The following is a 26,600-nucleotide window of genomic DNA, read 5'->3' on the forward strand; positions in this document are numbered from 1 at the left end:
GGGTCTTCCTTGATTTTTGGAGGATCCACGGACATGAAAAAAAAGTCGTTTTGGTGTCTGCCTGGCCGTGCGGAGCCAAACGGATCCGTCCTGAATTACAATGCAAGTCAATGGGGACGGATCCGTTTGACGTTGACACAATATGGTGCCATTTCAAACGGATCCGTCCCCATTGACTTTCAATGTAAAGTCTGGAGTCCCTTTTATACCATCGGATCGGAGTTTTCTCCAATCCGATGGTATATTTTAACTTGAAGCGTCCCCATCACCATGGGAACGCCTCTATGTTAGAATATACTGTCGGATATGAGTTAGATCGTGAAACCTCATTTCCGACAGTATATTCTAACACAGAGGCGTTCCCATGGTGATGGGGACGCTTCTAGTTAGAATACACTACAAACTGTGTACAAGACTGCCCCCTGCTGCCTGGCAGCACCCGATCTCTTACAGGGGGCCGTGATCAGCACAATTAACCCCTCAGGTGCCGCACCTGAAGGGGTTAATTGTACTATCATATCCCCCTGTAAGAGATCAGGGCTGCCAGGCAGCAGGGGGCAGCCCCCCCCCCCCCTCCCCAGTTTGAATATCATTGGTGGCCAGTGCGGCCCCCCCCCCCCCTTCCTCCCTCTATTGTAATAATTCGTTGGTGGCACAGTGTGCGCCCCCCCCCCTTCCTCCCTCTATTGTAATAATTCGTTGGTGGCACAGTGTGCGCCCCCCCCCTTCCTCCCTCTATTGTAATAAATCGTTGGTGGCACAGTGTGCGCCCCCCATCGGCCCCCCCTCCCTCTATAGCATTAACAACATTGGTGGCCAGTGTGCGGCCTCCCATCTCCCCCCCCCATCCCCCGATCATTGGTGGCAGCGGGTTACTAGCAATAGTACAATAGTAAAAGATTCATACTTACCTGGGAGCTGCGATGTCTGTGTCCGGCCGGGAGCTCCTCCTACTGGTAAGTGACAGTTCATTTAGCAATGCGCCGCACAGACCTGTCACTTACCAGTAGGTGGAGCTCCCGGCCGGACACGAACATCGCAGCAGCCGGTAAGTATGAATCTTCTACTATTGTACTATTGCTAAGTAACCATGGCAACCAGGACTGTAGTAGCGTCCTGGTTGCCATGGTTACCGATTGGAGCCACAGCGATTAAACTGGGACTCCGATAGGAACTCCGCTGCCACCAATGATGGGGGGGGGGGGGGAGATGGGAGGCCGCACACTGACCACCAATGTTGTTAATGCTATAGAGGGAGGGGGGGCCGATGGGGGGCGCACACTGTGCCACCAACGAATTATTACAATAGAGGGAGGGAGGGGGGGGGCACACACTGTGCCACCAACGAATTATTACAATAGAGGGAGGGGGGGCCGCACTGGCCACCAACCTATTATTACAATAGAGGGGGGGGGCCGCACTGGCCATCAATGATATTCAAACTGGGGAGGGGGGGGGGGGGGGGTCTGCCCCCTGCTGCCTGGCAGCCCTGATCTCTTACAGGGGGATATGATAGTACAATTAACCCTTTCAGGTGCCGCACCTGAAGGGGTTAATTGTGCTGATCACGGCCCCCTGTAAGAGATCGGGTGCTGCCAGGCAGCAGGGGGCAGTCTTGTACACAGTTTGTAGTGTATTCTAACTAGAAGCGTCCCCATCACCATGGGAACGCTTCTGTGTTAGAATATACTGTCGGATCTGAGTTTTCACGAAGTGAAAACTTAGATCTGAAAAAGCTTTTATGCAGACGGATCTTTGGATCCGTCTGTATTAAAGTAACCTACGGACACGGATGCCAATCTTGTGTGCATCCGTGAACCGTTGGCCGTGAAAAAAATAGGACAGGTCCTATTTTTTTCACGGCCAGGAAACACGGATCACGGATGCGGCTGCAAAACGGTGCATTTTCCGATTTTTCCACGGACCCATTGAAAGTCAATGGGTCCGCGAAAAAAAAAGGAAAACGGCACAACGGCCACGGGTGCACACAACGGTCGTGTGCATGAGGCCTAATGCGCAGATATAACCGGACATCACACAGTTATGCGCACATTGCGCAGATATGACCGGACATCACACAGTTATGCGCAGATATGACCGGACATCACACAGTTATGCGCAGATATGACCGGACATCACACAGTTATGTGCAGATATGACCGGACATCACACAGTTATGTGCAGATATGACCGGACATCACACAGTTATGTGCAGATATGACCGGACATCACACAGTATGCGCAGATATGACCGGACATCACACAGTAATGTGCAGATATGACCGGACATCACACAGTATGCGCAGATATGACCGGACATCACACAGTTATGTGCAGATATGACCGGACATCACACAGTATGCGCAGATATGACCGGACATCACACAGTAATGTGCAGATATGACCGGACATCACACAGTAATGTGCAGATATGACCGGACATCACACAGTAATGTGCAGATATGACCGGACATCACACAGTTATACAGATATCACACAGTTATGCGCACATTGCGCAGATATGACCGGACATCACACAGTTATGCGCAGATATGACCGGACATCACACAGTTATGCGCAGATATGACCGGACATCACACAGTTATGCGCACATTGCGCAGATATGACCGGACGTCACACAGTTATGCGCAGATATGACCGGACATCACACAGTTATGCGCAGATATGACCGGACATCACACAGTTATGCGCAGATATGACCGGACATCACACAGTTATGCGCAGATATGACCGGACATCACACAGTTATGCGCAGATATGACCGGACATCACACCGTATGCGCAGATATGACCGGACATCACACAGTAATGTGCAGATATGACCGGACATCACACAGTTATACAGATATCACACAGTTATGCGCACATTGCGCAGATATGACCGGACATCACACAGTTATGCGCAGATATGACCGGACATCACACAGTTATGCGCAGATATGACCGGACATCACACAGTTATGCGCAGATATGACCGGACATCACACAGTATGCGCAGATATAACCGGACATCACACAGTTATGTGCAGATATGACCGGACATCACACAGTTATGCGCAGATATGACCGGACATCACACAGTTATGCGCAGATATGACCGGACATCACACAGTTATACAGATATCACACAGTTATGCGCACATTGCGCAGATATGACCGGACATCACACAGTTATGCGCAGATATGACCGGACATCACACAGTTATGCGCAGATATGACCGGACATCACACAGTTATGCGCAGATATGACCGGACATCACACAGTTATGCGCAGATATGACCGGACATCACACAGTTATACAGATATCACACAGTTATGCGCACATTGCGCAGATATGACCGGACATCACACAGTTATGCGCAGATATGACCGGACGTCACACAGTTATGCGCAGATATGACCGGACATCACACAGTTATGCGCAGATATGACCGGACATCACACAGTTATGTGCAGATATGACCGGACATCACACAGTATGCGCAGATATAACCGGACATCACACAGTTATGTGCAGATATGACCGGACATCACACAGTTATGCGCAGATATGACCGGACATCACACAGTATGCGCAGATATGACCGGACATCACACAGTTATGCGCAGATATGACCGGACATCACACAGTTATGCGCAGATATGACCGGACATCACACAGTAATGGGCAGATATGACCGGACATCACACAGTTATGCGCAGATATGACCGGACATCACACAGTTATGCGCAGATATGACCGGACATCACACAGTTATGCGCAGATATGACCGGACATCACACAGTATGCGCAGATATAATAACCGGACATCACACAGTTATACAGATATCACACAGTTATGCGCACATTGCGCAGATATGACCGGACATCACACAGTTACTCGCAGATATGACCGGACATCACACAGTTATGCGCAGATATGACCGGACATCACACAGTTATGCGCAGATATGACCAGACGTCACACAGTTATGCGCAGATATGACCGGACATCACACAGTTATGCGCAGATATGACCGGACATCACACAGTTATGCGCAGATATGACCGGACATCACACAGTTATGCGCAGATATGACCGGACATCACACAGTTATGCGCACATTGCGCAGATATGACCGGACGTCACACAGTTATGCGCACATTGCGCAGATATGACCGGACATCACACAGTTATGCGCACATTGCGCAGATATGACCGGACATCACACAGTTATGCGCACATTGCGCAGATATGACCGGACATCACACAGTTATGCGCAGATATGACCGGACATCACACAGTTATGCGCAGATATGACCGGACATCACACAGTTATGCGCAGATATGACCGGACATCACACAGTTATGCGCAGATATGACCGGACATCACACAGTTATGCGCAGATATGACCGGACATCACACAGTTATGCGCAGATATGACCGGACATCACACAGTTATGCGCACATTGCGCAGATATGACCGGACATCACACAAGTTATACAGATATCACACAGTAATGGGCAGATATAACCGGATATGACCGGACATCACACAGGTTATACAGATATCACACAGTAATGGGCAGATATGACCGGACATCACACAGGTTATACAGATATCACACAGTATGCACAGATATGACCGGACATCACACAGGTTATACAGATATCACACAGTAATGGGCAGATATGACCGGACATCACACAGGTTATACAGATATCACACAGTAATGGGCAGATATAACCGGATATGACCGGACATCACACAGGTTATACAGATATCACACAGTAATGGGCAGATATGACCGGACATCACACAGGTTATACAGATATCACACAGTATGCACAGATATGACCGGACATCACACAGGTTATACAGATATCACACAGTAATGGGCAGATATAACCGGATATGACCGGACATCACACAGGTTATACAGATATCACACAGTAATGGGCAGATATAACCGGATATGACCGGACATCACACAGGTTATACAGATATCACACAGTAATGGGCAGATATGACCGGACATCACACAGGTTATACAGATATCACACAGTAATGGGCAGATATAACCGGATATGACCGGACATCACACAACACTCACAGACAGCCGCTTCCTCCTAGTTCCTAGGCCGCAGCGACCGGTCCCACCTCAGGGAAAGTACTGTCCAGTCAAAAGACGTTGTCGAGTAGCCACGCCCACCTATGGGTTCGGAGTGCCGCCTGTTCGGCTTAATTCTTCCCCGCCCATTCCAGCAGTTCCGCCCCTGTGCTGTCGATCAGCGCGGATTTCTTTACTGCGCACGCGCAGTCTACTGGCAGTCTGTTCTGCTGTGGTCCCCTTACTTTTCCGCCATGTTTCTGAAGACCGTTCTTTTACTCTTTGTGAATCTGCAATCACAAACAAGATGGTGCTGAGTGCGGGGACAGTAATTCATAGGTGTATGTATGAGGCTCTAGTTGAGGTTGGGAAGCTGGTGTCTACTTTCACCGGTGACTGAGAGGCAGATACAGGTTGACATCGTATCAAGAAAGGGAGAGCCACGAGAGGATAGAGACAGGCCGGAGAGAGAGAGACAGAGAGAGACAGCTGGGGATGTGATAAAGATTCCCAGAGCTTGAAAGAGAGACTGGAGGAGAGAAGACCTGAGAGGGAATGAGACCCCTGAGGTAAAGAGACTGGAGAGGAAAGAGACCCCTGAGGTAAAGAGACTGGAGAGGAAAGAGACCCCTGAGGTAAAGAGACTGGAGAGGAAAGAGACCCCTGCGGTAAAGTGACTGGAGAGGAAAGAGACCCCTGAGGTAAAGAGACTGGAGAGGAAAGAGACCCCTGAGGTAAAGAGACTGGAGAGGAAAGAGACCCCTGATGTAAAGATATTGAAGAGGAAAGAGACCCCTGAGGTAAAGAGACTGGAGAGGAAAGAGACCCCTGAGGTAAAGAGACTGGAGAGGAAAGAGACCCCTGAGGTAAAGAGACTGGAGAGGAAAGAGACCCCTGAGGTAAAGTGACTGGAGAGGAAAGAGACCCCTGAGGTAAAGAGACTGAAGAGGAAAGAGACCCCTGAGGTAAAGAGACTGGAGAGGAAAGAGACCCCTGAGGTAAAGAGACTGTAGAAGAAAGAGACCCCTGAGATAAAGTGACTGGAGAGGAAAGAGACCCCTGAGGTAAAGAGACTGGAAAGGAAAGAGAGCGCAGAGATAAAGTGAGTAAAGAGGAAAGAGACCCCTGAGGTAAAGAGACTGAAGAGGAAAGAAACCCCTGAGGTAAAGTGACTGGAGAGGAAAGAGACCCCTGAGGTAAAGTGACTGGAGAGGAAAGAGACCCCTGAGGTAAAGAGACTGAAGAGGAAAGAAACCCCTGATGTAAAGTGACTGGAGAGGAAAGAGACCCCTGAGGTAAAGAGACTGAAGAGGAAAGAAACCCCTGAGGTAAAGTGACTGGAGAGGAAAGAGACCCCTGAGGTAAAGTGACTGGAGAGGAAAGAGACCCCTGAGGTAAAGTGACTGGAGAGGAAAGAGACCCCTGAGGTAAAGTGACTGGAGAGGAAAGAGACCCCTGAGGTAAAGTGACTGGAGAGGAAAGAGACCCCTGAGGTAAAGAGACTGGAAAGGAAAGAGAGCGCAGAGATAAAGTGAGTAAAGAAGAAAGAGACCCCTGAGGTAAAGAGACTGAAGAGGAAAGAGACCCCTGAGGTAAAGTGACTGAAGAGGAAAGAGACCCCTGAGGTAAAGTGACTGGAGAGGAAAGAGACCCCTGAGGTAAAGTGACTGGAGAGGAAAGAGACCCCTAAAGGTAAAGTGACTGGAGAGGAAAGAGACCCCTAAAGGTAAAGTGACTGGAGAGGAAAGAGACCCCTAAAGGTAAAGAGACTGGAGAGGAAAGAGAGCGCAGAGATAAAGTGACTAAAGAGGAAAGAGACCCCTGAGATAAAGAAACTGGAGAGGAAAGAGACCCCTGAGGTAAAGAGACTGGAAAGGAAAGAGAGCGCAGAGATAAAGTGAGTAAAGAGACCCCTGAGGTAAAGAGACTGGAGAGGAAAGAGACCCCTGAGGTAAAGAGACTGACTGGAGAGGAAAGAGACCCCTGAGATAAAGTGACTGGAGAGGAAAGAGACCCCTGAGATAAAGTGACTGGAGAGGAAAGAGACCCCTGAGATAAAGTGACTGGAGAGGAAAGAGACCCCTGAGATAAAGTGACTGGAGAGGAAAGAGACCCCTGAGTTAAAGAGACTGAAGAGGAAAGGGGCTCCAATGAGGTAAAGAGACTGACTGGAGAGGAAAGGGGCTCCAATGAGGTAAAGAGACTGACTGGAGAGGAAAGAGGTCCCTGAGGTAAAGAGACTGACTGGAGAGGAAAGAGGTCCCTGAGGTAAAGAGACTGACTGGAGAGGAAAGAGGTCCCTGAGGTAAAGAGACTGACTGGAGAGGAAAGAGGTCCCTGAGGTAAAGAGACTGACTGGAGAGGAAAGGGGTCCCTGAGGTAAAGAGACTGACTGGAGAGGAAAGAGGTCCCTGAGGTAAAGAGACTGACTGGAGAGGAAGGCAACTCCTCAGGTAAAGAGACTAGTGAGGAAAGAGATCCCTGAGGTAATAAAAGACAGCCTGCAGAGAAAAGAGACCACAGATGTAAAAAAGAGAGACTGGAGGTGAGGAGACCAGGAGGTAAAAGGACAGACTGGAGGGAAGGAGATCCCTGAGGTAAAGAGACAGACTAGAGAGGATAGAGGTCCCTGAGGTAAAAAGAGACAGACTAGAGAGGATAGAGGCCCCTGAGGTAAAAATAAAAAGTCAGCTTGGAGTTCTCTGAGGTAAACAGGCTGGAAAGAGACCATTGAGGTAATGAGACAGACTAGAGACGGAAGAGACCCCTGAGGTATTGAGAGACTACGGAGGAAAGGCGGTCAGAATAAAGAAATAGGAGTGAAACATGAGGGACTGACTTAGAAGGAGTATATAGAGAGACAGACAAGAGGCAGATAGTCCTCCGACATACAGGTTCAGAAGACCCCTCTGAGACTGACAGCTGGAGAAGTGACAGGGATAATAAGAGACAGCTTTGAGTAGATGGAGCAGCATGTAGAGAATGAGAGGGGAGTGGGACTATTTAAGCAGATACATCTCTCGAGGACTCTCCAGACTGCCCTGCTGGTGTGAGACATCTGCGCTTTGTGAAGGAGACTCCAGCATCCATGAAGCATAAAACATATAGGCTTCCTGATATATCTCACCCTGTCACATGAGAGCGCTGCAACCTGAAGTCGTCTCTGGGAAGAAGACACCACATGTGCCAAAGAATACTTCCATGTGCCAAAAAGTAAGCCTAAAAGTATATTGTTGTATGTGACCTCACAGAAAGTCAGACAACATGGACATTCTGGTACGGGGCCCCTCACAGTGGAGATGCCCATGGGAGAGACCAGTGACAATAGAGATGAGATCAGCCAGGTGGCCATGATTAGACCAAGGCTGAAGGAAAGAGATGGAGGAGGGACTGAAGGATGAGGGCAGGACTCAGAAGACACTAGGAAAGAAAGCAGAGGAGAAAACATAGAGCAGGATGGAGGACAATAGTGAAGACACAAGCTGGAACAGAGAACGTGTATGAGATAGTGTGATGGAGGTGACCTGATGAGAGGAATCAGAGTAAGAGAAGGAAGGAGAAGATTCTAGACGAGAGAACAAGTAGTGTATAGAGAACAGGATGGAGGAGAAAAAACATGGAGGACAATAGTGAAGACACAGGCTGGAACAGAGAACGTGTATGAGATAGTGTGATGGAGGTGACCTGATGAGAGGAAGCAGAGTAAGAGAAGGAAGGAGAAGACACTAGACGAGAGAACAAGTAGTGTATAGAGAACAGGATGGAGGAGAAAAAACATGGAGGACAATAGTGAAGACACAGGCTGGAACAGAGAACGTGTATGAGATAGTGTGATGGAGGTGACCTGATGAGAGGAAGAAGAGTAAGAGAAGGAAGGAGAAGACACTAGACGAGAGAACAAGTAGTGTATAGAGAACAGGATGGAGGAGAAAAAACATGGAGGACAATAGTGAAGACACAGGCTGGAACAGAGAACGTGTATGAGATAGTGTGATGGAGGTGACCTGATGAGAGGAAGCAGAGTAAGAGAAGGAAGGAGAAGACACTAGACGAGAGAACAAGTAGTGTATAGAGAACAGGATGGAGGAGAATAGTGAAGACAGGCTGGACAGAGAACGTGTAGGACATAGTGTGATGGAGGTGACCTGATGAGAGGAAGCAGAGTAAGAGAAGGAAGGAGAAGACACTAGACGAGAGAACAAGGAGAGAACAGGACGGAGGAGAAAAAACATGGAGGAGAATAGTGAAGACACAGGCTGGACAGAGAACGTGTAGGACATAGTGTGATGGAGGTGACCTGATGAGAGGAAGCAGAGTGAGAGAAGGAAGGAGAAGACACTAGACGAGAGAACAAGGAGAGAACAAGTAGTGTATAGAGAACAGGACGGAGGAGAAAAAACATGGAGGAGAATAGTGAAGACACAGGCTGGAAGAGAGAACGTGTATGAGACAGTGTAATGGAGGTGACCTGATGAGAGGAAGCAGAGTAAGAGAAGGAAGGAGAAGACACTAGACGAGAGAAGTAGTGTATAGAGAACAGGATGATGAAGAAGAAGAAAAATATGAAGAGCAGAGAAGAGTGAAGAAACATGTTGATTAAGAGAATGTGTGTATGAGATAGTGTGATGGATGGTGAGGTGACCTGATGAGAGGTAGCAGAGTAATAGAAGAAAGAGACACTAGACAAGAGAACAAGGAGACAACAAGTAGTGTAAGCTTAGCCCAACCTCTAGACCTGCTCCAGATTTACTAATCCTATAGATGATGTAAGCTTAGTCCGGCCTCTAGACCTGCCCCAGATTTACTAATCCTATAGATGGTGTAAGCTTAGCCCGGCCTCTAGACCTGCTCCTGATTTACTAATCCTATAAATGGTGTAAGCTTAGCCCGGCCTCTAAACCTGCCCCAGAATTACTAATCCTATAGATGGTGTAAACTTAGCCCCCCCTCTAGACCTGCTCCAGATTTACTAATCCTATAGACGGTGTAAGCTTAGCCCGGCCTCTAGACCTGCTCCAGATTTACTAATCCTATAGCTGGTGTAAGCTTAGTCCGGCCTCTAGACCTGCCCTAGAATTACTAATCTTATAGATGGTGTAAGCTTAGCCCGGCCTCTAGACCTGCCCCAGATTTACTAATCCTATAGATGGTGTAAACTTAGTCCGGCCTCTAGACCTGCTCCAGATTTACTAATCCTATAGATGGTGTAAGCTTAGTCCGGCCTGTAGACCTGCTCCAGAATTACTAATCCTATAGATGATGTAAGCTTAGCCCGGCCTCTAGACCTGCTCCAGATTTACTAATCCTATAGATGGTGTAAGCTTAGTCCGGCCTCTAGACCTGCCCCAGATTTACTAATCCTATAGATGGTGTAAGCTTAGTCCGGCCTCTAGACCTGCCCCAGATTTACTAATCCTATAGATGGTGTAAGCTTAGTCCGGCCTCTAGACCTGCCCCAGATTTACTAATCCTATAGATGGTGTAAGCTTAGTCCGGCCTCTAGACCTGCCCCAGATTTACTAATCCTATAGACGGTGTAAGCTTAGTCCGGCCTCTAGACCTGCCCCAGATTTACTAATCCTATAGATGGTGTAAGCTTAGTCCGGCCTCTAGACCTGCCCCAGATTTACTAATCCTATAGATGGTGTAAGCTTAGTCCGGCCTCTAGACCTGCCCCAGATTTACTAATCCTATAGACGGTGTAAGCTTAGTCCGGCCTGTAGACCTGCCCCAGATTTACTAATCCTATAGATGGTGTAAGCTTAGTCCGGCCTCTAGACCTGCCCTAGAATTACTAATCTTATAGATGGTGTAAGCTTAGTCCGGCCTCTAGACCTGCCCCAGATTTACTAATCCTATAGACGGTGTAAGCTTAGTCCGGCCTCTAGACCTGCCCCAGATTTACTAATCCTATAGATGGTGTAAGCTTAGTCCGGCCTCTAGACCTGCCCCAGATTTACTAATCCTATAGATGGTGTAAGCTTAGTCCGGCCTCTAGACCTGCCCCAGATTTACTAATCCTATAGACGTGTAAGCTTAGTCCGGCCTGTAGACCTGCCCCAGATTTACTAATCCTATAGATGGTGTAAACTTAGTCCGGCCTCTAGACCTGCCCCAGATTTACTAATCCTATAGACGGTGTAAGCTTAGTCCGGCCTGTAGACCTGCCCCAGATTTACTAATCCTATAGATGGTGTAAGTTTAGCCCGGCCTCTAGACCTGCTCCAGATTTACTAATCCTATAGCTGGTGTAAGCTTAGTCCGGCCTCTAGACCTGCCCTAGAATTACTAATCTTATAGATGGTGTAAGCTTAGTCCGGCCTCTAGACCTGCTCCAGATTTACTAATCCTATAGACGGTGTAAGCTTAGTCCGGCCTGTAGACCTGCCCCAGATTTACTAATCCTATAGATGGTGTAAGCTTAGTCTGGCCTCTAGACCTGCCCTAGAATTACTAATCTTATAGATGGTGTAAGCTTAGTCCGGCCTCTAGACCTGCCCCAGATTTACTAATCCTATAGATGGTGTAAGCTTAGTCCGGCCTCTAGACCTGCCCTAGAATTACTAATTTTACACCGAAAAGTGTTGCAAGTTCTTTAGTAAATGTGCTACTTTGGGTCCAGAGGGCAGGTCAGGGCTGGAAAAGGCAGAGCCAGCTCTGGGGACGCAGCTAGAGCCACGTTCATGGTCTTGTTTTACAGAGGCACTCCCACAAAAAATTTAATAGTTTAAAAAAAAAAAATAATAAAAAAAATGAAAGTTCAAATCAACCCCACTTTCCCCAAAATCAAAATAAATGAAAAAAATATAAATAATTCTAGGCATCGCTGCATTCAAAAACACCTGTGCTATTAAAATTCAGTGAGGAACAGAAGTTTTTGAACACCCTGCGATTTTGCAAGTTCTTCCACTTAGAAATCATGGAGGGGTCTGACATTCACATTGTAGGAGCATTCCCATCTGAGACAGAATATATATAAAAGAAAAATTCAGGAAATCACATTGTATGATTTTTCTCAAAAACCTGTTACTGTGCCTTTAAAAAGTCCACCTCTACTCCACTCATTAATCTAACTTAGCAGCACCTGTCTGAGCTCTTTAAAGACCCCTGTCCACCCCACAGTCAGACGACAACTACTACCATGGGCAAGACCAAAAGAGCTGTCAAAAGACACCAGATACAAAATTGTGGACCTCCACAAGGCTGGAAAGGGCTACGGGGGAAATTGCCAAGCAGCTTGGTGAAAATAGATCAACTGTTGGAGCAATTGTTAGAAAATGGAAGAGGCTAAAGGCGACTGTCAGTCTCCTCGGACTGGGGCTCCATGCAAGATCTCACCTCCTGGGGTATCACTGATGATAAGAAAGGTGAGGAATCAGCCCAGAACTACCAGGGAGGAGCCGGTCAATGACATGAAGAGCTGGGACCACAGCTTCAGAGGTCACTGTCGGTAGAACACTACGCTGTCATGGTTTCAGATCATGCATTGCACGGAAGGTTCCCCTGCTTAAGTCATCACATGTCCAGACCCGTCTGAAGTTTGCCAAGGACCATCTGGATGATCCAGAGGAGGCCGGGGAGAAAGTCATGTGGTCAGATGAGACTAAAGTAGAACTTTTTGGTCTAAACTTCACTCGTCGTGTTTGGAGATATAAAAAAGGATGAGTTGCATCCCAAGAACACCATCCCTACTGTGAAACATGGGGTGGGGGGGGGGGGGGGGAACATCATGCTTTGGGGGCGCTTTTCTGCAAAGGGGACAGGACGACTGCACTGTGTTAAGGAGAGGATGAATGGGGCCCCTTTATTGTGAGATTTTGAGCAACAACCTCCTTCCCCCTCAGTCAGAGCATTGAAGATGGGTCATGGCTGGGTCTTCCAACATGACAACGACACGAAGCACACAGCCAGGATAACCAAGGAGTTGCTCCGTAAGAAGCATATCAAGGTTCTAGTGTGGCCTAGCCAGTCTCCAGACCTAAATCCAATAGAACATCTTTGGAGGGAGCTGAAACTCTGTGTGGCTCAACGAAAGCCCCGAAACCTGACAGATCTAAAGGAGATCTGTGTGGAGGAGTGGGCCAAAATCCCTGTTGCAGTGTCTGCAAACCTGGTCAAGAACTACAGAAAACGTCTGACTTCTGTAATTACAAACAAAGGCTTCTGGACCAAATATTAACACAGATTTTCTCAGGTGTTCAGATACTCATGTTCAGCAGTGCAAGAAAAACATAGTAACATAGTACATAAGGCCAATAAAAGAGATTTGTCAATGCAGTTCGGCCTGTTATCCTGCAAGTTGATCAAAGAAATACTTAAAAAAATCATACACTGTGATTTCCTGAATTTTCTGTCCTCTCAGAGTGGGAATGCACCTACAAAGTGAGAGAACTTGCAAAATCGCAGGTGTTCAAACACTTCTGTTCCTCACTGTATAACAATATTTTTCCAATACGGCGAATGGCGTAATGGGAAAAAATTCTAAATAGCCAATTCTCTTTTTGTTGTCACTTCACATCCCCCCCCCCGAAATTTGTTTTTTATGAAAAGTGATCATAAAGACACTATTCAAAATGGATATACACTGCTCCCAAAAATAAAGGGACACAAAAATAACACATCCTAGATCTGAATTAAATATTCTTCTGAAATACTTGTTCTTTACATAGTTGAATGTGCTGACCACAAAATCACACAAAAATAAAAAAATGGAAATCAAATTTTTCAACCCATGGAGGTCTGAATTTGGAGTCACACTCAAAATTAAAGTGAAAAAACACACTACAGGCTGATCCAACTTTGATGTAATGTCCTTAAAACAAGTCAAAATGAGGCTCAGTAGTGTGTGTGGCCTCCACGTGCCTGTATGACCTCCCTACAACGCCTGTGCATGCTCCTGATGAGGTGGCGGACGGTCTCCTGAGGGATCTCCTCCCAGACCTGGACTAAAGCATCTGCCAACTCCTGGACAGTCTGTGGTGCAACGTGACGTTGGTGGATAGAGCGAGACATGATTGTCCCAGATGTGCTCAATTGGATTCAGGTCTGGGGAACGGGCGGGCCAGTCATAGCATCAATGTCTTCATCTTGCAGGAACTGCTGACACACTTCAGCCACATGAGGTCTAGCATTGTCTTGCATTAGGAGGAACCCAGGGCCAACCGCACCAGCATATGGTCTCACAAGGGGTCTGAGGATCTCATCTCGGCACCTAATGGCAGTCAGGCTACCTCTGGCGATGCACATGGAGGGCTGTGCGGCCCTCCAAAGAAATGCCACCCCACACCATTACTGACCCAATGCCAAACCGGTCATGCTGGAGGATTTTGCAGGCAGCAGAACGTTCTCCACGGCGTCTCCAGACTCTGTCACGTCTGTCACATGTGCTCAGTGTGAACCTGCTTTCATCTGTGAAGAGCACAGGGCGCCAGTGGCGAATTTGCCAATCTTGGTGTTCTCTGGAAAATGCCAAACGTCCTGCACGGTGTTGGGCTGTAAGCACAACCCCCACCTGTGGACGTCGGGCCCTCATATCACCCTCATGGAGTCTGTTTCTGACCGTTTGAGCAGACACATGCACATTTGTGGCCTGCTGGAGGTCATTTTGCAGGGCTCTGCAGTGCTCCTCCTGTATCCTCCTTGCACAAAGGCGGAGGTAGCGGTCCTGCGCTGGTTGTTGCCCTCCTACGGCCTCCTCCACGTCTCCTGATGTACTGCCTGTCTCCTGGTAGCGCCTCCATGCTCTGAGACACTACGCTGACAGACACAGCAAACCTTCTTGCCACAGCTCGCATTGATTGCCATCCTGATAAGCTGCACTACCTGAGCCACTTGTGTGGGTTGTAGAACTCCGTCTCATGCTACCACTAGAGTGAAAGCACCGCCAGCATTCAAAAGTGACCAAAACATCAGCCAGGAAGCATAGGAACTGAGAAGTAGTCCTGTGATCACCACCTGCAGAACCACTCCTTTATTGGGGGGGTCTTGCTAATTGCCTATAATTTCCACCTGTTGTCTATTCCCATTTGCACAACAGCATGTGAAATTGATTGTCCCTCAGTGTTGCTTCCTAAAGTGGACAGTTTGGATGTCACAGAAGTGTGATTGACTTGGAGTTACATTGTGTTGTTTTACGTGTTCCCTTTATTTTTTTGAGCAGTGTATTAATAGTACAGATCATACATATCCGTGCACATAACTACAAAAAAAAAGTTATAGTGGTCACTTTATGGCGATGAAAAGCAAAAAATAAATTTTTTTCAAGGTTTTAAATTTTATTTCAGGTATCTAAAAGCAAGAAACAAATGTGTATCACCGTAATCGTACTGACCTGGAGTATGAACGAAAACAGTTTTTATTTCATAGAGAACGCTGTAAAAACAAAACCCATAAAACTATATAAATGTGGTATCTCTGTAATCGTACTGACCCGGAGAATGAAGGGAACAGGTCAGTTTTATCTCATAGGGAACACTGTAAAAACAAAACCCATAAAACTATATAAATGTGGTAATCACTGTAATCGTACTGACCCCGGAGAATGAAGAGAACAGGTCAGTTTTATCTCATAGGGAACGCTGTAAATACAAAACCCATAAAACTATATAAATGTGGTACGCTGTAATCGTACTGACCCAGAGGAATGAAGAGAACAGACAGTTTTATCTCATAGGGAACGCTGTAAAAAAACTAAACCCATAAACTATATAAATGTGGTATCTCTGTAATCGTACTGACCGGAGAATGAAGAGAACAGGTCAGTTTTATCTCATAGGGAACGCTGTAAAAACAAACCCATAAAACTATATAAATGTGGTATCGCAGTAATCGTACTGACCAGAGAATGAAGAGAACAGGACAGTTTTATCTCATAGGGAACGCTTGTAAAAACAAAACCCATAAAACTTATAAATGTGGTATCACTGTAATCGTACTGACCCGGAGAATGAAGGGAACAGGTCAGTTTTATCTCATAGAGAACGCTGTAAACACAAAACCCATAAAACTATATAAATGTGGTATCACTGTAATCGTACTGACCCGGAGAATGAGGGAACAGGACAGTTTTATCTCATAGAGAACACTGTAAAAACAAAATCCATGGATATGTGTCTATGCAAGGAGGTCGCTGGTGACTGGACCCCTTTAATACTTTACATCCCCCCTAGCTCTATATAACCTCCCTTGTCTGCTGACTTCACCACAAGACGGTCACTGAGACATCCATGTGCTGGACGTTCTCTCGCAGTACTCTGGATAATGCCTGAACATCACCTAGAACCTGTTCCTGAAATATTGGCTGTGCCGAGCCTGCAGCCAGGGAGGCCTGACAACATATGGCTCACTGCCCAGGAATCTGAGTCACAGAAGGTGTCGAGCCAAGGCATGTGTGGAGGGGGTAGGAGTTTCTGCTGTTAGTGATTCGGAGACCTGTGGTGACCGTTCTCAACTTCTCTGCTATCTAAAGGGTCACATTTTTCCATTAATGCGGAGTTCAGATTGCTGGTCTAGAAATCAGTATGAATAAAGCAAAGGAATATCAGATGTGTGCCGACCGAAATATGATGCAAGTGGAAGAAGCAATCAGTGGGGGGACTTAGGGCTTCATCCTGAGCCAGGATTTTACAGATGAGGGGTCCAGTCACGGCTGCAGCAGATATCAGACATTAGTGCCAGAGGAGGAGCCGGCTCGGACTTGGAAACTGATGTGAGTTCTTTCTACTTGACATAAGGCTCCTATTGGTGACAGGTGGTATTGGAGCAAGATCTGCAATGGGATCTGGAGAGTAAAATGCAGTAGATATAGACATGATGTGATGAATTCCATCCATGGATGGTCTGAAGAGGTCAGCGATTGAAATCTACAAACAATGAAGGAGACTTGTTACTGAAGTGTTCAGATCATGACATGCATTGATAGCAGGCCTGGAAACCATTTCTGTTACCTCTAGTCAAAATGGTGGCCGTGATCTTGGGCTGATGGAGTGGTGGCATGCTCCTGTGCGTTGGCCTCTTGCAGCCGAGTTGTGTAGAGGAATGGCAGAGTTAGAATCTGATATGGGAATTTGGAAAGTGCCCGCCATGAAGGGACAAACATTTAAGATGCACAACTACAGGTCCTCATCCAGGTGGATCATAAATGTCTCTTTACGAGTTTCAGGCCCTCATCTTTTTACTAGTCGGCAGGTGTTCTTTGATAGGGACATCGGTGCTATTGTGAGGTCAAATAACAGGGGAGGTTGGAGAGGTCCGCAGATTCCTTCTAGTGCAGCTCGTCTTATGGATGTCCATATGAGGCACAGTCCACAGAAGATTCAACTAGTCTAAAGGCAGGTCTAGAAGAGATGTCTTCGCTGGTTGTGGAGAGCGTTTTCCAACCACTGATTTTATATTCTTTGACTGTTGGCAGAAACTCTTTGAATGGGAAGAGGCTTAATCCATCTCTCCTGGAAGAAGCAGAAGTAAGACAATCCTTTGAGGACTTTCTTCAGAGTCAGGTACCACTTCTGGGCCTTTGTAGTACCACATTGAAGTGGTGGGAGATGTTAAAAAAAAAAAGGGTGTCACAGTTTATCTGCCAGGTCTGACACCCAGGAGTTGATGGTCATAAGGTGTTGCTTCTAGGGTCCTTCATATAGCAGTCAGACAATCCAGATGGAGCTCAACTCTTTTATTTATAATCCAATTAGAAGAAGGACGCGGCTTCGCTCGGGGATATTTCATCTATTTCATTTAATGTTTCTGTGTGTCATTAAAAGATATCCACAGTATCCCCATAACAGTGACATCTACAACTCCCTGCCCTTAAACACTGAGCCCCACAGTACCCCGCCACCTTAAAATGAGACTCCACAGCAGCCCATCCCCTTAACTTTGACCTTCACAGCAGCCTGCCCCCTTTAACAGTGAAGTTTCACAGCACCCCACTCCCTTAACAGTGACCTCCACAGTACCGCACTCCCTTAAAGGGGGATTCTCAACACGCCGTTTCATACTTACCTGCTCCTGGTGCGCTGTCCACTTCCTGGTTTCGGCACTTGGCAGGGGGCGGGTTCCATCTTGATTGAAGTTTTCTCCCGGCCGGGCCGCGCGCTGGACTGAACGCGCACACCAAGGCCTCGCATGCGCCCTGGTGACAAGTATACTATACTGGCCAGGAAGAAATCACCATAGCGCATGCGCGGCCTCGGCGTGCGCTTTCCAGACTGCGAGCGGCCGGGAGAAGAGAAGTCGCCTGCACAAGCGTGGCCACCGCGATTCCTGAGAAGAGCGGTGGCCGTAACCAGGGGAGACGGAAGACAACAGTCAGGTAAGTATATGTTTATTTTCTTCTAAGGGGTGGCAATTAGTTAATTAAATATATTTAGAAAAATGATCACTGTTAAATCATTAACAGATTTAACAGTGATCATTAAGATGGGAATACCCCTTTAACAGTGACCTCCACAGTACCCAACTCCCTTTACAGTGACCTCCACAGTACCCCGCTCCCTTAACAGTGACCTCCACAGTACCCCGCTCCCTTAACATTGACCTCACAATACCCCGCTCCCTTAACATTGACCTCACAATACCCTGCTGCCTTAACAGTGACCTTCACAGCAGTTGCCCCTTTATTAGTGACCCCTGCCCCCTTAACAGTGACCTCCACAGCGCCCTTCCCCTTTAATTCTAGGACTACACGACGACATGTGTTGCAACATAGGGCCCAACTACATTGCTACATGTGTTGCACGACATGATGTCATCCAACAATTTTGATAATGATGGCTAAGTGTTGCACTGCGACATGTGACACGACAGCAAAAGATCCATCGAAGATGGCAGTCGCAGCATGTCACATGTCGCAATGCAACACCATAGCCTATCATTATAGAAATTGTCGGGTGACATCAATGTCACGCAACACATGTAGCAATGTAGTTGTGCCCTATGTGGTCGTGCGACACATGTTGTGTAGTCCTAGCCTAAAGCTGACCTACAGCAGTGAAGAAAAATGCTGGGTTGTTATGGAAACCTGAAGGTAAAACTGTGTGTATGTGGAGACTAAGGGCCTGCGAGCTTCTATGGCTGATAAGGTCATGTGACCAGTGTATGGCAGTTGGGATTTGAAAAGAGAGACTGGATCTGCCTAAACTCAGAACCTGACCCATTCAGTACTGCCACACCCAACTTCTTCACTTCCCTCATCCCGTAGGCAGGTAGGGATGGAGACAGCTACCAGGCCCAACCGTCCGGGCATCTCTTGAAGGGTCCATGATCAGAAGTTAATGAAGTCCATGCTCTGCTGCCTCCCCCGCCACATTCTAAGAGCATCTGTCCCTGGACAGTCTATAAAATGTTTATTCAGTGAAGGCCCCAGCAAAACAACCTCTCACCCACCCGTCCCCCCTGAATGTTTGCAGTAGACCTCAGCAATGTAGGGTCACAATGAAGTTGGGGGGGTCGGACACAGTGGGAATCCGGTACGGAGATAAGAGTCACCACCATGAGGAGACAGACCAAGAGGCCCTGTAACATTGATATTACCTATAGCAGGGCCTGGAAGACGTCCCAGTTTGCTAGAAGCTCATTCTTGTTTCTGGGAAGGACTATGTGGTACTGCTTGCCTGACCCTGTCGGATTGTCAGTGATCGGGAGAGTATGGGGTCCCGCAAAATTTCCAAATCAGGGGTTGCGACTTGCTTTTCTTGAGGAAGAAGGAGTCAGTGCGTTTACCACAGGACCACCACAAGTTTTTTCTTTCCTATTTTTGCCCAGTCAGAGCTCTCTTATTTTTGTTTCTCCATTGATGGCTTAGTTTTCTTTGGTGCCATTTTGGAGTGCATACGGTGGGTGTTTGGTCGGTTAGTATACATTTTATGGGTGGGGAAGACTGAACAAAAACAGCGATTCTGACTTTATTATTTCTAATGCCAATTTTCCCCACTTAAGGGGAAAAATAAATTCCATCCCGACTCCAATCAGGCATCAGAATAACTCCATGGATCAACGACCCCCTCTAGTAGCTATAACCTATTATTACACTCCAGAAATACATCAGGCCCCTCCTGAACTCTTATAGTGAACTCCCCATCACACCTCCTCAGGCAGAGAGTCCATAGTCCTCACTGCTCTTACCGTAAAGAGTCCATAGTCTCACGCTCTTAACAGTAAAAGAGTCCATAGTCTCAGTGCTCTTACTGTAAGAGTCCATAGTCTCACTGCTCTTACAGTAAAGAGTCCATAGTCTCACTGCTCTTACAGTAAAGAGTCCACAGTCTCACTGCTCTTACAGTTAAAGAGCCCATAGTCTCACTGCTCTACAGTATAGAGTCCATAGTCTCACTGCTCTTACAGTAAAGAGTCCATAGTCCACTGCTCTTACAGTATAGAGTCCATAGTCTTACTGCTCTTACAGTAAAGAGTCCATAGTCTCACTGCTCTTACAGTAAAGAGTCCATAGTCTCACTGCTCTTACAGTAAAGAGTCCATAGTCTCACTTCTCTTACAGTAAAGAGTCCATAGTCTCACTGCTCTTACAGTAAAGAGTCATAGTCTCACTTCTCTTACAGTAAAGAGTCCATAGTCTCACTGCTCTTACAGTAAAGAGTCCATAGTCTCACTTCTCTTACAGTAAAGAGTCCATAGTCTCACTGCTCTTACAGTAAAGAGTCCATAGTCTCACTGCTCTTACAGTAAAGAGTCCATAGTCTCACTGCTCTTACAGTAAAGAGTCCATAGTCTCACTGCTCTACAGTAAAGAGTCTATAGTCTCACTGCTCTTACAGTAAAGAGTCCATAGTCTCTCTGCTCTTACAGTATAGAGTCCATAGCTCACTGCTCTTACAGTAAAGAGTCCATAGTCTCACTGCTCTTACAGTAAAGAGCCCATAGTCTCACTGTTCTTACAGTAAAGAGTCCATAGTCCCACTGCTCTTACAGTAAAGAGCCCATAGTCTCACTGTTCTTACAGTAAAGAGTCCATAGTCTCACTGCTCTTACAGTATAGAGTCCATAGTCTCACTGCTCTTACCGTAAAGAGTCCATAGTCTCACTGCTCTTACAGTATAGAGTCCATAGTCTCTCTGCTCTTACAGTATAGAGTCCATAGTCCTCACTGCTCTTACAGTATAGAGTCCATAGTCTCACTGCTCTTACAGTAGAAGAGTCCATAGTCTCACTGCTCTTACAGTATAGAGTCCATAGTCTCACTGCTCTTACAGTAAAGAGTCCATAGTCTCACTGCTCTTACAGTATAGAGTCCATAGTCTCACTGCTCTTACAGTATAAAGTCCATAGTCTCACTGCTTCTTACAGTAAAGAGTCCATAGTCTCACTGCTCTTACAGTATAGAGTCCATAGTCTCACTGCTCTTACCGTAAAGAGTCCATAGTCTCACTGCTCTTACAGTATAGAGTCCATAGTCTCACTGCTCTTACAGTATAGAGTCCATAGTCTCACTGCTCTTACAGTAAAGAGTCTATAGTCTCACTGCTCTTACAGTATAAAGTCCATAGTCTCACTGCTCTTACCGTAAAGAGTCCATAGTCTCACTGCTCTTACAGTATAGAGTCCATAGTCTCACTGCTCTTACAGTATAGAGTCCATAGTCTCTCTGCTCTTACAGTATAGAGTCCATAGTCTCACTGCTCTTACAGTATAGAGTCCATAGTCTCACTGCTCTTACAGTAAAGAGTCCATAGTCTCACTGCTCTACAGTAAAGAGTCCATAGTCTCACTGCTCTTACAGTAAAGAGTCCATAGTCCTCACTGCTCTTACAGTAAAGAGTCCAATAGTCTCACTGCTCTTACAGTAAAGAGTCCATAGTCCTCACTGCTCTTACAGTATAGAGTCCCATAGTCTCACTGCTCTTACAGTACAGAGTCCATAGTCTCACTGCTCTTACCGTAAAGAGTCCATAGTCCACTGCTCTACAGTAAAGAGTCCATAGTCTCACTGCTCTTACAGTAAAGAGTCCCATAGTCTCACTGCGCTTACAGTAAAGAGTCCATAGTCTCACTGCTCTTACAGTAAAGAGTCCATAGTCTCACTGCTCTTACAGTAAAGAGCGCATAGTCTCACTGCTCTTACAGTATAGAGTCCATAGTCTCACTGCTCTTACAGTATAGAGTCCATAGTCTCACTGCTCTTACAGTAAAGAGTCCATAGTCTCACCGCTCTTACAGTACAGAGTCCATAGTCTCACTGCTCTTACAGTAAAGAGTCCATAGTCTCACTGCTCTTACAGTAAAGAGTCCATAGTCTCACTGCTCTTACAGTATAGAGTCCATAGTCTCACTGCTCTTACAGTACAGAGCTCCATAGTCTCACTGCTCTTACAGTATAGAGTCCATAGTCTCACTGCTCTTACAGTATAGAGTCCATAGTCTCACTGCTCTTACAGTATAGAGTCCATAGTCTCACTGCTCTTACAGTATAGAGTCCATAGTCTCACTGCTCTTACAGTAAAGAGTCCATAGTCTCACTGCTCTTACAGTATAGAGTCCATAGTCGCACTGCTCTTACAGTATAGAGTCCATAGTCTCACTGCTCTTACAGTAAAAGAGTCCATAGTCTCACTGCTCTACAGTAAGAGTCCATAGTCCTCACTGCTCTTACAGTATAGAGTCCATAGTCTCACTGCTCTTACAGTAGAGAGTCCATAGTCTCACCGCTCTTACAGTATAGAGTCCATAGTCTCACTGCTCTTACAGTAAAGAGTCCATAGTCTCACTGCTCTTACAGTATAGAGTCCATAGTCTCACTGCTCTTACAGTATAGAGTCCATAGTCTCACTGCTCTTACAGTAAAGAATCTCTTCTATGTTTGTGTACAAACCTTCTTTCCTCCAGACACAGAGGATGTCCCCTCGTCACAGTCACAGTCCTGGGGATAAATAGATGATGAGAGTGATCTCTGTACTGACCCCTGATATATTTATACATAGTAATTAGATCTCCCCTCAGTCGTCTTTTTTCTAAAGTGAATAACTCTAATGTTGATAATCTTACAGGGTCCTGTAGTTGCCCCATTCCAGTTATTACTTTAGTTGCGCTCCTCTGGACCCTCTCCAAGATCCTTTTCCATGTCAGTGTTACCGAGTGTTTTACCATTTAGTATGTACGGGTGACTTGCATTATTCCTTCCCATGTACATAACCTTACATTTGTCAGTGTTAAACCTCATCTTCCACTTATCTGCCCAAGACTCCAATCTATCCAGATCCCTCTGTAGCCGTATACTGTCCTCTGTAGTATATATATACAGTATACTGTCCTCTGTAGTGTGTATATACAGTATACTGTCCTCTGTAGTGTGTGTATATATACAGTATACTGTCCTCTAGTGTATATATACAGTATACTGTCCTCTGTAGTGTATATACACAGTATACTGTCCTCTGTAGTGTATATACAGTATACTGTCCTCTGTAGTATATATAGTATACTGTCCTCTGTAGTGTATATACAGTATACTGTCCTCTGTAGTGTATATACAGTATACTGTCCTCTGTAGTATATATACAGTATACTGTCCTCTGTAGTGTGTATATATACAGTATACTGTCCTCTGTAGTATATATACAGTATACTGTCCTCTGTAGTATATATATATACAGTATACTGTCCTCTGTAGTATATACACAGTCTACTGTCCTCTGTAGTATATATACTGTAGTATATATATAGTATACTGTCCTCTGTAGTGTATATACTGTAGTATATATACAGTATACTGTCCTCTGTAGTATATATACAGTATAGTGTCCTCTGTAGTATATATATACAGTATACTGTCCTCTGTAGTATATATATACAGTATACTGTCCTGTGTAGTGTATATATACAGTATACTGTCCTGTGTAGTGTATATATACAGTATACTGTCCTCTGTAGTATATATACAGTATACTGTCCTCTGTAGTATATATATATACAGTATACTGTCCTCTGTAGTATATATATACAGTATACTGTCCTGTGTAGTGTATATATACAGTATACTGTCCTCTGTAGTATATATACAGTATACTGTCCTCTGTAGTAGATATACAGTATACTGTCCTCTGTAGTATATATACAGTATACTGTCCTCTGTAGTGTATATACAGTATACTGTCCTGTGTAGTATATATATACAGTATACTGTCCTCTGTAGTATATATACAGTATACTGTCCTGTGTAGTGTATATATACAGTATACTGTCCTCTGTAGTGTCTATATACAGTATACTGTCCTCTGTAGTATATATACAGTATACTGTCCTCTGTAGTATATATACAGTATACTGTCCTCTGTAGTGTATATATACAGTATACTGTCCTCTGTAGTATATATTACAGTATACTGTCCTCTGTAGTATATATACAGTATACCGTCCTCTGTAAGTATATATATAGTTACTGTCCTCTGTAGTGTATATATACAGTATACTGACCTCTGTAGTATATATACAGTATACTGTCCTCTGTAGTATATATACAGTATACTGTCCTCTGTAGTATATATACAGTATACTGTCCTCTGTAGTATATATACAGTATACTGTCCTCTGTAGTATATATACAGTATACTGTCCTCAGTAGTGTATATATACAGTATACTGTCCTCTGTAGTGTATATATACAGTATACTGTCCTCTGTATTATAATTACAGTATACTGTCCTCTGTAAGTATATATACAGTATACTGTCCTCTGTAGTATATATACAGTATACTGTCCTCTGTAGTATATATACAGTATACTGTCCTCTGTAGTGTATATACAGTATACTGTCCTCTGTAGTGTAGATACAGTATACTGTCCTGTGTAGTGTATATATACAGTATACTGTCCTCTGTAGTATATATTCAGTATACTGTCCTGTGTAGTGTGTATATAAATACAGTATACTGTCCTCTGTATGTATATACACAGTATAACTGTCCTCTGTAGTAATACACAGTATACTGTCCTGTGTAGTGTATAATACAGTATACTGTCCTCTGTAGTGTATATACAGTATTTACAGTCCTCTGTAGTGTATATATACAGTATAACTGTACCTCTGTAGTGTATATATACAGTATACTGTCCTCTGTAGTGTATATATACAGTATACTGTCCTCTGTAGTATATATACAGTATACTGTCCTCTGTAGTGTATATATAGATATACAGTATCCTGTCCTCTGTAGTAATATATACAGTATACTGTCCTCTGTAGTGTATATATATACAGTATACTGTCCTCTGTAGTATATATACAGTATACTGTCCTCTGTAGTAAATATACAGTATACTGTCCTCTGTAGTATATATATACAGTATACTGTCCTCTGTAGTATAAATACAGTATACTGTCCTCTGTAGTATATATACAGTATACTGTCCTCTGTAGAATACATACAGTAGTACTGTCCTCTGTAGTGTATAATATATACAGTATCCTGTCCTCTGTAGTGTATATACAGTATGCAGTCCTCTGTAGTGTATATATATATATACAGTATTACAGTCCTCTGTAGTATATATATACAGTATACTGTCCTCTGTAGTGTATATATACAGTATACTGTCCTCTGTAGTGTATATACAGTATACTGTCCTCTGTAGTATATATACAGTATACCTGTCCTCTGTAGTGTATATATACAGTATACTGTCCTCTGTAGTATATATACAGTATACTGTCCTCTGTAGTATATATACAGTATACTGTCCTCTGTAGTATATATACAGTATACTGTCCTCTGTAGTATATATACAGTATACTGTCCTCTGTAGTATATATATACAGTATACTGTCCTCTGTAGTGTATATATACAGTATACTGTCCTCTGTAGTGTATACACAATATACTGTCTTCTAGTATATATACAGTATATACGTCCTGTGTAGTGTATATACACAGTATACTGTCCTCTGTAGTGTATATACAGTAATACAGTCCTCTGTAGTATATATATACAGTATACTGTCCTCTGTAGTATATATACATTATACTGTCCTCTGTAGTGTATAAACAGTATACTGTCCTCTGTATGATATATATACAGTATACTGTCCTCTGTAGTATATACACAGTATACTGTCCTCTGTAGTTATATACAGTATACTGTCCTCTGTAGTATATATATACACTATACTGTCCTCTGTAGTATATATACAGTATACTGTCCTCTGTAGTATATATATATACAGTATACTGTCCTCTGTAGTATATATACAGTATACTGTCCTCTGTAGTATATATACAGTATACTGTCCTCTGTAGTATATATACAGTATACTGTCTATCTAGTATATAATACAGTTATACTGTCCTCTCTAGTATATATACAGTATATGTCCCACTCTAGTATATATGCAGCATACTGTCCTCTCTAGTATATATACAGTATTCTGGTCCTGTGTAGTGTATATATACAGTATATACTGTCCATCTGTAGTGTATATACAGGTATACTGTCCTCTGTAGTATATATAGAGTATACTGTCCTCTCTAGTATATATACA

The 26,600-nt window shown here is 44.9% G+C and overlaps 3 protein-coding genes across 4 annotated transcripts in view; 1 reads left to right on the top strand and 2 right to left on the bottom strand.

Moving 5' to 3' along the window:
* The window catches only part of RGP1 (RGP1 homolog, RAB6A GEF complex partner 1), a 94,974-nt gene extending 89,752 nt beyond the window's left edge, over positions 1-5,222 (bottom strand). For both annotated transcript variants that reach the window (XM_040420666.1, XM_040420665.1), the window contains exon 1: positions 5,119-5,222. The gene's annotated coding sequence lies outside the window, so the exon portion shown is untranslated. The remainder of the gene's footprint in view (positions 1-5,118) is intronic.
* Positions 5,223-5,448: 226 nt separating this feature from the next.
* Positions 5,449-8,467, bottom strand: LOC120991914 (PGC-1 and ERR-induced regulator in muscle protein 1-like). The gene is made up of 2 exons (XM_040420642.1): positions 8,408-8,467; positions 5,449-6,669 (listed from the first exon to the last, which is right to left on the bottom strand). Exons 1-2 carry the CDS (start codon positions 8,465-8,467, stop codon positions 5,449-5,451), a joined length of 1,281 nt encoding a protein of 426 aa, XP_040276576.1.
* GBA2 (glucosylceramidase beta 2) overlaps positions 7,034-26,600 on the top strand; it is a 121,758-nt gene continuing 102,191 nt past the window's right edge. The window contains 3 exon segments of the mRNA XM_040420669.1: positions 7,034-7,234; positions 7,271-8,328; positions 17,525-17,612. The gene's annotated coding sequence lies outside the window, so the exon portion shown is untranslated.

Source organism: Bufo bufo, chromosome 2 (assembly GCF_905171765.1).
Source record: "Bufo bufo chromosome 2, aBufBuf1.1, whole genome shotgun sequence".
Lineage (NCBI taxonomy): Eukaryota > Metazoa > Chordata > Amphibia > Anura > Bufonidae > Bufo > Bufo bufo.